Source organism: Neopelma chrysocephalum, unplaced genomic scaffold (genome assembly GCF_003984885.1).
Source record: "Neopelma chrysocephalum unplaced genomic scaffold, ASM398488v2 Primary Assembly neopelma1_44, whole genome shotgun sequence".
In the NCBI taxonomy this organism is placed as follows: Eukaryota; Metazoa; Chordata; class Aves; order Passeriformes; family Pipridae; genus Neopelma; species Neopelma chrysocephalum.
The window spans coordinates 7,202,631-7,216,629 of NW_020897703.1; the positions used below are offsets into that span (position 1 = coordinate 7,202,631).

The 13,999-nt window shown below is 39.4% G+C and overlaps 1 protein-coding gene and 1 long non-coding RNA gene across 3 annotated transcripts; one reads left to right on the forward strand and one right to left on the reverse strand.

Annotated features, from left to right (window-relative positions):
- Window positions 1-46: 46 nt before the first annotated feature.
- STRADB (STE20 related adaptor beta) lies at window positions 47-10,003 on the forward strand. 2 transcript variants are annotated; one of them, XM_027678269.1, is made up of 12 exons: window positions 47-258; window positions 2,826-2,882; window positions 3,214-3,294; window positions 3,648-3,747; window positions 4,367-4,488; window positions 4,981-5,059; window positions 5,568-5,691; window positions 6,187-6,358; window positions 6,711-6,815; window positions 7,039-7,268; window positions 7,845-7,887; window positions 8,355-10,003. In XM_027678269.1, exons 2-12 carry the CDS (start codon window positions 2,871-2,873, stop codon window positions 8,505-8,507), a joined length of 1,221 nt encoding a protein of 406 aa, XP_027534070.1. In that variant the 5' UTR covers window positions 47-258; window positions 2,826-2,870; the 3' UTR covers window positions 8,508-10,003. The 2 variants fall into 2 exon arrangements, with proteins under 2 accessions (XP_027534070.1, XP_027534069.1); XM_027678268.1 differs by having other exon boundaries at window positions 48-258; window positions 4,951-5,059.
- On the reverse strand, window positions 2,895-13,969 carry LOC113965217. The gene is made up of 3 exons (XR_003533475.1): window positions 13,836-13,969; window positions 9,990-10,069; window positions 2,895-3,291 (listed from the first exon to the last, which is right to left on the reverse strand). It is a non-coding gene; the product is annotated as an uncharacterized LOC113965217 (long non-coding RNA).
- Between the last annotated feature and the right edge of the window lie 30 nt (window positions 13,970-13,999).

Here is a 13,999-nt window from a genome sequence, read left to right on the forward strand (position 1 = left end):
CAGCCGTCGCGCCGGCCCCAGGCCCTGACCTCAGGCGGCGGCGGCAGGAGCAGGCGCTGCTTCCCTGCGAGGCTCCGGCCGCGCCCTCAGCCGCGCTGCGGGGGGACCCGGGCGGGCCGGGGAGAGGGAGCGGCGCACACTGGGCTCGGGAGGCGGCTGCGGGGAGCGGCGCGGGGTCGCCGCGCTGGCGGGAGCGCAGCCCCGTCCCGGCCGCCGCGGGAGGCCGGAGGGAGGCGGGGGCCCCACGAGGAAGGCAAGGTACGAGCTTAACGGAGCGAGTGAGGAGCTGCGGGGGAGCCTGCGGGGCGTCCTTCCGCACTTCCCGGTGCTTTGTCACGGACGGATCATTTCACAGGACCGGGAGCTGCCTCAGCCGCTCCAAACGCTGCGGTACGAGCTGCAGCTCAGCGTCAGCAGAGCCCGGGAACGCGAGTTCGCGGTACCGGGGCTTCGGGCTCCGGAGCCTCCACACTCCCCCGGCTCACGGGCACGGGTTTCTATATCTCTTCCTGCCCTGCACTGATGTCTGCATTTGAAGCTTTGGCCAAGCTGGGATGAATGTGTCATTTTACCTGTGCAACGCTGTCCCTCTCTGCAGGACAAAAAAAAAAAAAAGTCTGCGATAGAGAAGGAAAAACGTGGAGACAGGGAAAAGGCTTATGTGGGGACATAATCCAAAACCGTATTGAAAAATGGACGCAATGTTAAACTACATAAGAAAAACAAAAAATAAAAATCTTGAAATTGTAATGTTATTTGAATAAATGTGCATCATGAACGATTCTGTTGGCTGGCTATATGCCTTTGAACTAAGTCTACAATAATTTGACTTTAGTATGTCGTAGTTATTAAGACTTGATTCTTCAGCGTAGCGTCTGTGGTTTCATGTTGCAAGCAGCAGAATAAATTGTCTTGTATAACAGAAAGAGGCATCTTCTTTCCAGGTAGGACAAAGATGCTGTGGCCATTACAGTGCTGGCCAGTATCTTGAGGCACCTGCATTCTTTTTTTTTCACTCTGCTACAGACTTCCTCAGTTAGGCAAGTTAAACCGCGATCATCTGAAGGTACTCAGTACCTACTAAGGATCTCCTTTCGTCTCCATTTGGAATATTTAATAAGGAATTACAGTATTTCTTCAAGCAAATTTTGGGGGCAAAAATATTAAGGATTATGAGTGGCTTGGATATTTGGCAGTGAATGGAGTGGTGGGGGCTTGTTAGCTTTTCAAGAGTGTTGCCTTGATTAAGTAGCACGCATAATTTAAGTGCAGGCTATACTCAAGCTTAGCTCCTTAATAAACAAAATTATCAGTTTCTGATATAGTACTTCACCTTTTTAAAGTTAACTGTCATGCAAAAATTGCATGGTAACATGGAACTACATCCTATAGCTGACTTTTTATCAGCCACCAAGTAGGATTCCTAATGGGGGCTGGAAAGCTGCCCATCAGAGAAGGACTTGGGGGTGCTGTTTGACAGCTGGCTGAAGGTGAGCCAGCAGTGTGCCCAGATGGCCAAGGCCAATGGTACCTGGCTTGTATCAGCAATAGTCTGGGAGCAGGACCAGGGAAGTGACTGTCCCTCTGTACTTGGCACTGGTGAGGCGAGGCCACACCTCAAGTACTGTGTTCAGTTTTGAGCCCCTAACAAGAAGAAAGACATTGAGGCACTGGAGGGTGTCCAGAGAAGGACAATGGAGCTGGTGAAGGGTCTACAGCACAAGTATTATAAGGAGTAGCTGAAGGAGTTGGAGTTGTTTAGCCTGGAGAAGAGGAAGCTGGGGGGGGACTTTCTCACTCTCCAAAACTACCTGAAAGGAGGTTGTAGTGAGGTGGGAGTTGGCCTCTTCTCCCAGATAACAAGTGATAGGATGACAGTAAATGGCCTCAAGTTGCACCAAAGGAGGTTTAGATTGGATCTTGGGAAAATTTTCTTCACTGAAAGGATTGTCAAGCATTGGAACAAGCTGCCCAGGGAAGTGGTAGTCGTTGTCCCTAGTAGTGTTCAAAAAACATGTAGATGGGGTACTTAGGGACATGGTTTAGTGGTGGGCCTGACATTACTGGGTTACTGGTTGGACCCTGATCTTTGAGGTCTTTTCCAACTTCAGTGATTTTACTGTTGAAGACTTGCTTATAGCTAAAGTAAATTAGCTTTGATACACTTCTTAGACATCTCTCTCACTGCCTAAGCTTTCAAAGCATCAGGCATAAGTCAGCTGCAGGACTTTCAGAGTGGCTACTGAAATCTGTGAGGGAGTTTGCTGTGAGGGAGTTTGCCTAAGTAACGTGAAAATTATTGGAGTTGCTTCCCCTCCTTTTTTTTTTTTTTGACTGAAATCCCTTACAGTAGTATTTCCTCTCTCGCTTGTGAAATGTAAAGTGCACTTGCTTCTGCCTTGCTTTTTTTTGTGAGCTAGTTCAGCTTCACACAGCTGAGATCTGACTAGCACCGCTGTGCGCCTTTGAAACAAGATTGATTTCTTTTCCTACAAACTGCCAGGGATTAATGAATCCATTCTTTTTTACTTTCTGCACTTGTGCAGTTAACTTGCAATTCAATTGTTTGTTCAAAAGTGGCAATAAGATTTCTAAACCCATAAATTAAAAGGGAAAGCTTGAGTTGACATGTGTAGTCCTCAGTGTGGAGTTTGAAATTGGTATGCTGCTTAAAGGCCCAATAGAAGAAGGCTTTCCAAGAGCTGGAGTTCTGGGGGTTTGTGTGGGTGTTAACTGACAGGAATGCCTCACAGTTGTGATTAAGGAAATTTATGTTTATCACTGGTTTATGTATTATCTTACATTGCTACTTTATTTTTTTCTAGAATAAATGGATGTATATGACTTTTCCCCTGACCTAAAGCGGTTCCATGTCTTGTTTGGTAAGTTTCTCTTTAAAAATTTTGGCTGCTGTACCTTGTTACCCAGTTATAGTTTAATATGAAAAGTTCTGGTGAAATATCTTGGTTGAAGGGATTTCCACAGTGCTGAGATGTTTAAACTTTGTTGTATCAATTTTGGTGAAGGAAACTGTTTAGTATCTCCTCTTCTGCCATGTATGTGTTTTATGCTGTTTCATTACCTCTTACTTGACTGACTTGTAGCAGACTTTCTGAGCTCCTGCTTATAGGGGCTATTTTTTAATGTTTTCCCACTGCCATGTTTAATAAATTGCAGCAACTTCACAGACATTCACTTGTTTCTGTTCTTAAGGACTGTTCCTGTATTCTGCGTACGCCAGTTGAATCAATCAGACCAGAAGAGCTATCTCAGAGCGGCACCCATGAATGCCTGGTAAGAAGAAAACAGAAAATTCAACTGCCAAGGTTAAATACAAAGCTGGTACATACTAAAAATAACCTCATTGGGGAGTATTTCTTAAACTGTTAACAGCAAAAATAACCAAAGTACTTCAGGGCTTCCACTTTGAAAGAAGGCTGTAGGTAACTAAGTGTTAATCTTGTGCCAGTTTAAAAACAAACACAGACACAAAAAACCAATAACTCATACAACTAAGTCTCAGTAATGGTAAAAGCATCGAATTGAATGTTCTGATTTGATACTCAGCATTAATGATATTTCTGCATTAAACATAAATTATTCAAAATTGCATAGTCATTTTGAGAACTGTTTTTTCGCACTGTTAGGCTGATTCTGATCTAGCCTGGATTCCCCCATCTACAGGAAGGAATGAAATGGTATTTTGCTCTTCTAATGTCTCTCATTATGAACTCCAGCTGGAAATAGGTAACATAAGTGTACCTTAAAATATTTCTTCTTCCTGTTTTCAATAGTTTATTGCTCACTGCAGTAAATATTAGATTTGGAAAATGTAGAACTACTCTTGTGTCTCCTTAGCTGAGAAAAGTGCCCAGAGCATTGCTCATGTTTGAGGAATCACTTATTTCAAGATATAAGACAAATCAACAATTACCTGAAATTTTCTCTTGATGTTTGTGCATGTGCATGTCAGTTTTCTAAATCTGTGGTACGTGACAATAAATACAGCATTAAGTACATCACGTCTTGTGACTTGGCTACCCAAGGTGATTGTTCTAAGGAAAACTGCCTTGAATCCTACTGCACATGCACATGTTTCTGTGAATATGCATGTGTTGGTCATTTAGATGTATAAGCGATACTGACAAATGTTTAAAAACTTTTAGTTGTTCTCAAAATAGCAGAGCTATGCTTCAATTTGCTGCAACTAATTTTGCAACTACTTTAGTTCTTGACATTCTTAAAGAAAAGGTCATGTTGCTATCAATTGTATTTTTAGAACTAGAAAATTATCTCTAAATATGAAGGAAATTATGTGATGGATCACTATATTTTCCAATGTTAAGGTAGCCACTTCTGGTTTCAGGAAGGAGGTTCAACAATTTAACTTCAGTCTACCTTGCACGGCATACACCTACAGACATGCAAGTTGCCGTAAGGATCACAGACCTAGAAAATTGCTCTGAAGAGCATTTGAAAGCCTTACAGGTAAAGCAACGGCATTTCTGCACAAGTCTGATGGAGACAGTGATGAATACATATGAGGTTACTGAACAGAGGTAGCCTTTGTTTATACTGGTCATTTCAGTCAAGATTTTCCCCCAAAGGAGTAGAATATAATAAACACAAGGCATGTGTAAATTTGAGAGGTGCTTTCTGAAGAAAGCACAAGTGTTTTAGAAATAATTCTGTAATTGTACAACTTCTTATTTGAAACATGTTCTGTACTCTGTAGTTAACACCGAAAGTCTGGACTATGAACAAACTAGATTTACTTCAGACGAATGCAATTATGGGCAGGTCATTCACATTTCTGGTGCAGGCTATGCACATCACCTGCAATCTTGTATAAACGCACATAGGAAACTGTTCTTTCTACTGATGTAGTTAATGCTCTTCATAAGACTGCTGTCTTGTGGTTAACACATCCACTTTCATTTAATTCCATAGAATGAGGTGGTTTTATCCCACTTTTTCCAGCATCCCAACATAATGACGTTTTGGACAGTGTTTACAGCTGGTAGCTGGCTTTGGGTCATCTCCCCATTCATGGCCTATGGTAAGGACTGTTAACTGCAATTTTGGAATAGGAAAAAGGGCTGGTACAAGTTGAACCACATGGTCCAGGAGAGCTTTTTATTTAAGCATCTCCTGTCTTGTAGAAAAAACAAACTTTCCCAAACCACTTGTTTAGAGAAGACTGCTTTACATAATCTTCCTCCCCAGTGAAGACTAGTATTGAAACTCCATTAAATTCCACGTAGTCCTAGCACCCACCGTACGAGGAATGGTAACTGGGAGATGTATTTGACTTTATACAACTGATTTTTGCCAACAGAAAACCTATCTATATTGAATAGAGGTTGGGCATAGACTTTCAGTTAACAGAAGCATGATGTGTGATCTTTGCCTGATAGATGCATCAGTTGCATCCAACTGTTCTTGATGTACCGTAGTCAATATAACAATGAGAATGCTGCTCTTGATGAATGTATATAATAAAGCAAGCACAGACAAGTAATTTAACAAGACTTGTTAGGCTTAGCTAGTTTTTTTTTCACTTTCAGGTTCAGCTAGACGCCTGCTGAAGACTTACTTTCCTGAAGGAATGAGTGAAGCTTTGATAGGGAACATTCTACTTGGTGCAATCAGAGGATTAAATTACATGCACCAGAATGGATATATTCACAGGTAGGAGAATGACAATAGGTAAGAATCAGATTACAGCATCTCATCTTAAGTATTGTCTCCTTCCTTTTTCTATATACCTTCTTGTGTCAGACAGCGCAGAAGTATTTTTTTTTTCAATACAGCAGAACCAAGTTTGTAAAAGCTTAACAGGAGCTGTATTCATACATTATTTCAAGCCAGTTGTTACAGGGATAATACATCTGCCTGGCTTTGTCTCTTTGAAGTGGAAGAGAACCAGGGTTGTAGAACGGGCTTCCTTAATTTACACCCTTTCCAGGGAAGAAGGGCCCTTCTCCAGTTTCTGAAGCTTTTTTTTCTGATCATCTCTCCTCTCTCTTGGGACTGTATTAAAAAGACAACTCATACTGAGTGAAGGACTTCCATGAAAATAATCTGCTAAATAGAACTGCATGGTAACATCTCACTATAAGTTAATGAAATATGAAAGCCTTTGTATTCTAATAGTGCTTTGAGTAATTCTTATTTATGTTACAGGAATATTAAAGCTAGCCACATTTTGATTTCAGAGGATGGGCTGGTTTCTCTCTCTGGTCTAAACAACCTCTACAGTTTAGTTAACAATGGACAAAAGTCTAAGGTGGTATATGATTTCCCCCAGTTTAGTACATCCGTGCTTCCTTGGCTGAGTCCTGAACTACTGAGACAGGTTGGTATAACACTTAATTTTTCAACGTTAGTGGCAGTATTCAAATTCTAACTTAAGTCTGCTTGTGCAATGGAAGATGTTGAACTGAAATATGTACTGAATTTTTAATTCTCCTAAAGAGAACCAGTTTTCAAGCTGTTGGTAAGGTGATGCTGTACTAAGTCTCTTTACTTGGCCTTCCTGGAAACTACAACCATCAGATTCCTAACAAAACCTGAGGTTTCCCAGTTTGATTGTTTCAATACCGTGTAGATTACAGGGTATTAGAATCTTGTCTTGAAACAGACACTTGTATTTCTGTTGGCACCGCTCAGTGGCATCAGTGATCAGTAGTGTTTTCTTTCTGTCACAGGATTTGTCTGGGTATAATATGAAGTCTGACATTTACAGTGTGGGAATTACAGCATGTGAATTAGCCAATGGACATGTTCCATTTCAGGATATGCCCCGTACTCAGGTATGATTCTAAACTCTTATTTCTACTTCAAAACATGCTGAGCATTTTTTTTGGTTTTACTCAGAAAAACCAATGCCATTACTGTTGAAGTAATGTGGCTGCTTTTTTTACTTCAAATATGCATGCTTCTTTCTAGAACAAATAATCCTTCCATTCCTGGAGTTTCACAGCTTAGCCTGAATAGCCCTTGTTGAACTCTCATACAGCTATTCCTTCCTACTAGATGCTGCTGCAAAAGCTGAAAGGTCCCACATACTATCCTTGGGATATAAATACCTTTCCCCGGGGGGAATCCAGGATGAAGAATTCCCGATCGGGGGTCGATTCTGGAATTGGTGAGAGCATGACACGCACAATGACCAGTGAAAGACTACAGATTCCCTTTTCCAAAACATTTTCACCTGCTTTCCACAACTTGGTAGAACTTTGCTTGCAACAGGACCCTGAGAAAAGGTAACCTTCTGGTGAAAACTAATTTTTTGTCACTTCAGTCTAAGACCAAGGATAGCCCACAGCTTAGGATACAGTAATTGCTTGAATGCTGTTAAAGTCAGAATTTCAGACCAGATGTACTATATAAAACAAATCACTTATGTTTGGTTTTGTAATTTAAGAATTATCTTGTCTGATAAAGGAACCATGCTTTAAAGTCATTTGACCCCTGAATTTCTTGTAATATGAATGTGCTTTGTAAAATGTAAAATTAATTTTCAGACATGCACTTTGTCTAAGAAAAAAGCAGAAATCTGAAATATCCATTTTCAATCCTATGTCTCTTTTGAATGAGGCATTAAATTCCTTGTTAAACAGAAATGTGAAAAAGCCTTTAAAAATAGATTTCTTCAGTAGTGCTTTTAGTACAAATTGAGGCATATAATGTAGGATTTGTGTGCTTCTTTTCTCATTCTTCACATTTGTCCCGTGGATGAAAAACCACAGGGCTTAAATTGACTTGTCAGTCTGGCCCATTTCCCAAAAGCAGTATTTTACTTTCCAAAACATAATTATATTGTTCATTTTATGATTCAGGCCTTCAGCAAGCAGTTTGCTTTCGCATACGTTCTTCAAACAGGTGAGTTTACTACATTTTGTAAAATGACACAGCTATAACCTAAATAAGCCACAGAAAGAGTTGGATTTCAAAAATAGTTAAGTTGCCGGGAGCCAAAAAGCATCCTGTAACAGCATACCTGTTTCAGACTTCTTTTTTTTAACAAAATGGTATTGATAGAGTATAGGAGGCATAAGAATAATCCATTTCCCTTTTGATAAAGTTGGTTTAACTAAAGCCAGCCTATCTAATAAGAATAATGGTTAATATTCTTAATTTAAATCAGAACTGCAAAGCTAATTTAATTAGTCTTGAAAGACTAATTCAACTTATTCTAGAGTGAGGAAAGTGAAATCTCTCATCCTGTTATGTTCAGTATTGTAACATGCAAAAACATGGCTCTGATTTCACAATGCTTCTAGTGAAGTCAGTTGCAAGGTTATGGAGACTTTTATATGCAGCCCTGTTTTAACTTTTTTTCTTTCTAGATAAAAGAACAAACACAGAATTCACTACTGTCTCTATTGCCACCTCCTATTCAAAATAACAGATCAGAGTTCTTGGCACTGCCCTCAACAGCAGTTGGGACTGGACTTGGACATATTACTGCAAATCAAGATGATACAGACTGGGAATTCTAAATAAATACCAAACAATCATACCTCTCCTGTGCTTCAGAGAAGGAAAATGTGATTTGTATTTGCTGCTTTAGTTTGTATGGTTAAAACAGACAAGGTATACTTGAACATGCCCTGAAGTGGCCATATTTCATTAACTTCCTCTGTTGGCATCACGAAGTGCAGTGTGCCTCACTCTCTGACTGAAAGGAAAACTGTATATAGAGAATGGCTGAATGCTTACCTCTCTCTTTCAAAGTACTTCTTAACAAGAGAGTTCCTGCTGTAATCTTACTATGTACTGTATTTTCAGCTCATATTGCTGCAGTCCACTTGTCTTTCTGCATCCAGACTTGGGTATTGTCTGTGATCTTACTTAAACAATCTATTTGTCTTTTCATTATGACTTAAATCATTTTAGCGAGGAGAAAATCTCCACTTCCAAGTTGAAATTTGAGAGTGCACAAATTAGTTGATTATGTGAATAAATGTTTGTCTCCTAAAATACATTTTTTCTTACTTGACATGCTGTCATATTTGCCAAAAGTTAGCTATGCATCATTTGTCATGCAGTTCTAATACTGCATGTTTCCCAAAGAAGTTAAGCTGCCTGGAAGTGTGACTCATGTTCTTGCATTTGTCTATATTCATAGTACAAATTTGTGCTTTTGCATCTCCATTTATTGTCGTGTCATTTTAGCAGTTAATCTGAGGACTTCTTACTATGCAAAGTAAGTCTCAAGTTATAGCAGGTACGGGTTAATTTTGAAGAATCAAATAATCTAAAGTTACTGTACATATTTTTATTTATGCTGTATTCCTGTTCACCACCAGAATTTACCAGAACTTAATACTGTTGTCTTAAAAGAACAGGCAATATGCATTAAGCTTCACTGGCACTGCTGCTGGCAAACAAGCCTCTTCTGCAAGGCACAGTTAAATTCCCTTGGATAGATTCAGCCATAATAAGCACCTAATACCCCCAAGGATCCTAGTGAATTTATCTGTTCTAAGTCAAATGAAAAGCTGTTTTTTTTCTCCCTACAATTCAGTAAGTTCTCATCTCTCACACTGTACCAGGCAACTCAAACTGAACAAAAGCAGCTTTCTTTTTTTTAAAAAAGCTGCATATTCTCATCATGTTGTAGCAAAAGTCGTGTCCCAAAGCCACTAGTATTTTATTGATGGAAGTTATGACTGTAGTAAAAAAAGCATAAATAGATATCGAATGGATATATTTTAAATTTTCAACGTAAACAACATTCCACATTAAGTCTCCAAGTCTTCCATAGCTGAGTTGGTCTGTACCACGGATTTGCCAGCAGCTTTGCCTCAAGGCCTTGAAGGCGAAATGACGAATATGCAAAACTGAGACATAACATTCTAATTGACTACATGAAAGTATTAACAAAGAACTTGAGTCTATTCATTATGCTGTGAAGAGAGCTCTATATTTCTAAAACTAACACGTGAAACTTAAGATTAAAAACCTGTCAATAAACTTACCTTATCTGCCTCCATTTATTTCTGTAATTATTGTACTTCCATTTTCACCACAGTCCAGTCATACAAACAGCCTCTCGTTACTGCAGGAAAGACATTTCACATTTATTTCAATCATTAGGTAAAATAATGGTTGTCTAAACTAGAAAATTACTCTCATCATAAAAATATGAATAACTTAATTGTGTATTCTTGGAGAAGATATTATTTTCATATAAACACTATGTTCTGAATTCTTAACCATAACAAATTTGGATTGTTTGCAAGTCAAATACATTAGATAGCATCTACAAGTAACTTTTGACTAACAGTACATGTAAAAACCAAGTCAAATAATTGAGAACACACATAAAGTTGTACATATTTTAATTAAAGACCTCTGAATAAATATTAATACTCTTAAAAAAACCCCAAACCTGTAGAAGACTTCAGGCAGCTTAACTGGCTAGTATTTGTAAGCTTTCCTGAAACAACAGTGCTCCCAACTCTATAAAAATGAACTTGGGTACTAATAACAGTGTCAGCACAAAGTGATTCAAACAACCATGTGTTCCAGTGGAGTTACTTTACTGCTGTCTCTTTCTATGAAAAAAATTGAAAAACTTATTTCTGAATGCTGTTCCAATTCTGTACTGACATAACTTTTAAAGAAAAAAATGAAGTACAATTTTTTTAAGTTAAAAAGCTCACAAGGCTTTACTCTTAGAACTACAGCTTGTCAACAACTACAGTATTTTCAAACAAAAGCAATTACGAGGCACTGTGACTTCTAATAGCTCTTAAAATAACCAGAAATAGTAGAAATTAGTCCATGGGCTGTATTTGCTGAAAGGTTTGATATGATTTTTCTTGTTAAGTGTGATACTTTCTGTTAAGGAATGATGCAAAATAAATACTAGCATTAAAAAAAATGTATAATCATATTGTTAAGAAGGTTTCAACTACCTGCCACTGAAAAGATTATCTTGGAAACAGTTCTACTGAAAAATCTGAAGGTTTTGCATACAGTTCGTGTTTTCAAAATCTGAGATTCATGATCTGTATTGCTAAGAGCCAAGCAGAGACTTTCTATTCCAAGCTCACATAGTTTTAAGCACAATTATCCATTTATTTATTTATTTATTAGAGCACTTGTTTACTCTCACACCAATGATGTGTTGTGAGCGTATGAACTGGAACTATACTTGGACTTGAAATTTTCAAGTATCTCACATTTAGGCTCAATGTAACATATTTTCAAAGGGGCTTATAAAACTAACACATTCGCAAAATCTCATGGGCAATGAAACAAGTTTATAGCCTTTTGAAATAATTGTGAAAACAACACAAATGGGTTTTTTTGCTGCCACCTTTCTTTATGCTAGCATTTAACACTATGTAAAATATCAAAATACCTGTAATAATAGAAAACTTAATTAACATTGCCATGAATATATACTCAGTGGTGTTGAGCATATATTCTCACTTAGTCTGATACCACAGCAGTTTGTGAATTTCTGACTGAATGGATTAACACTGAAAAAAAATGTGACTTACTCCAAATCAACCTGATCTGCTACACAACCTACTCACTTTAAAAAGTCTCAATGCAATAAATACCCACTGAATAGAGAGCAATTTCTTCCACTTGATGAACAGAAGTAAATATTTTTTTTTAAGTTACCAAGTTTTGCCTTCTCTCTCTCTCTTTTCCCTTCCCCCCTCTTTTCTTCAAGTGCTATCAAAGCAGTTTTTAACCTAGAGGATGGGTAAAATCATGGGAAAGTATTTTCAAACCATTGTTCTGAATATCTCTCACAAGAGGCAGATACCTAAACATACCCTGCCTTTAATGCTAATAAGTAGCTTTCCTAAAGTATATTAGGCTGTCTAATAAACCTCTAAAGCAATTAAGGTAGCTGTAATGACCTGTCCTGACGATGGCCATCCCTATCCTGTATGAATGGGGAAAAACTACTAAAATGCAGAAATAGTACACATTGAGCGAGAAAGACCTCAAAGGACTATGTGTAAGAACCCCATTTGATGTAACAGACAAGAAAAGACTTAAAGATTTAAAAAGAAAGCACTGAAAAATTGAGGTGGTCTACTAAAAACCTGCTAGCCGGATAACATTTGGTATTTAACATAATTAAACCTATCCAGAAACTTGAGACAGGATGAAGGAAAGAATATTAGTTTTAAACAGGTTCCTGTAAAAACCTCCATCATTCCCAAATGAAAACAGCTAATTCTACTCTATAAATCATATATTTCTTATCCGAAAGTCCCATGAAGTTCCTGAAAAATGGAGTGGTGGTTTTATTTTTACATATGATTACAGAATACACCATTACTACCGGATTTACCCACAAATCCAGATTCATGGAATTCATTTGTCCCTTTATGAAATCCATCTGCAATAGAGGAGAATGGATTGCTGGCAGGATGTATATGCTTTCCTCTGCTTTGTCAAAATTTATATGACATGGGTCAAGAGTGTCAATGCTGAGTTTATCTACTACAGTTTATTTTAAAAGTGTTTTTATTCTACGTTCTGATATCAATTATCTTTCTAGTTCTCACGTTTCATGCAGTCAAAAATATCCTTACAGGCAGATTTCCATTAGCCCATGTAAAATCTAGGAAGTCAGCTATAGATGAGTTTTCTTTAAATGCTTTAACGGTTTGAGATAGCTGTTGGTCTGCAGTAGCTGATGGAGCCATCACAGACTGCACCACTGTTTGAGAGCTGCCTGTATCCATCTGAAAAGCCGTGCTCTCTTCCATTTTACTGTACACACTACAGGAAAGCTACAGGGAATTGTCTGAGCGAGGGAGGACTCTGCAACTTTCGAAGTTTGAAGAAAGGATTACAAAAAGTACGGAATTATTAAAGCAAGCAGTTTTGCTCGAGGGTGGGAGCACAGGGGAGCTCATCCTTTGTGACCGAGTTTCCCGCTCGGATCCCAGACCCCGCAGTGGCGCCGCTCCCCTCAGGCCGAGTCCAGCCCGGCGACCCCGCCCCCGCCCCCCGGCGGCGCGCGGGGAGGGCGGGGACGCTGCTGAGGGCTGAGGCGGAGCGGGGGCACCGGGAGCACAGAACAGTAACAGCACCCAGGGAAAACACGGGCTTTCTGCAAGTATCTGTGGACTTACGGACCCATTTCATGCACTGCCGCACTGAGGAATGCAAGAGCACCTTTCACGCTGCTATGAGGAAAAAGTAAGAGGCAAGTAGGGCTTAGGCTTAGCTACAGTTACGTACCTGATGGTTTTCTCTCATCTCCCAAAGCCTTCACTCATTTCAGTTAATTCTGCTGCAAATAAGCAAGCGAATAATTCTGACCTAACCATAAACCCCCTAAAGTTTACCGCAGCAATACCAAAATTACTTTAAAAAGACACTTCGCAAATTAACGACACCTGGCTGCATAACGAGAAAGCTGCGTTGAGAGAGTAACATTTAAACCAAGTTGAAATTAACCAAATTTTACCTAACTGTCTTTTAAGGAGCAAAATTAGAACACTTTGGCTTTGGAGGGCCCCTGGAGGCCCGCTGGGTCCAGCCTCTGGTGAGGCTGCACAGGGCTTTGTCCACCCAAGTCCGAGGCAGCCCCAGGGATGGAGCTCCCACAGCCCCTCTGCCCCCATCCCAAGCCCTCAGTCAAAACTCCCATGGCAGCTCGTGGTACATTTTCCTTGTGCTGCCTGCGACAGCTTCCACTCATCTTTTCACTGTGCAGCTTTAAGTGTCTGTCTTACTTGTAATCATCCATTAGGTGGTTAAAGAAAGCAATCAAGACTCCCCACTTAATATTCTTCTTTTTAGGCTAAACATACACTACTAGCCGATTAAATACACTTTACCTGCTACTTTTCAGGAGTTTACAGAACCATTTCTGATTGTGCAAGACTGCTACAGCAGCAGGAATCTGATGGGAGGGAAAGCAAAGCTGTTTTTACAACACTGCCATAAATAAGGGGAAAAGAGTTTTCCCATGAACACCTGTTCAGACCTTGCATTTATACAA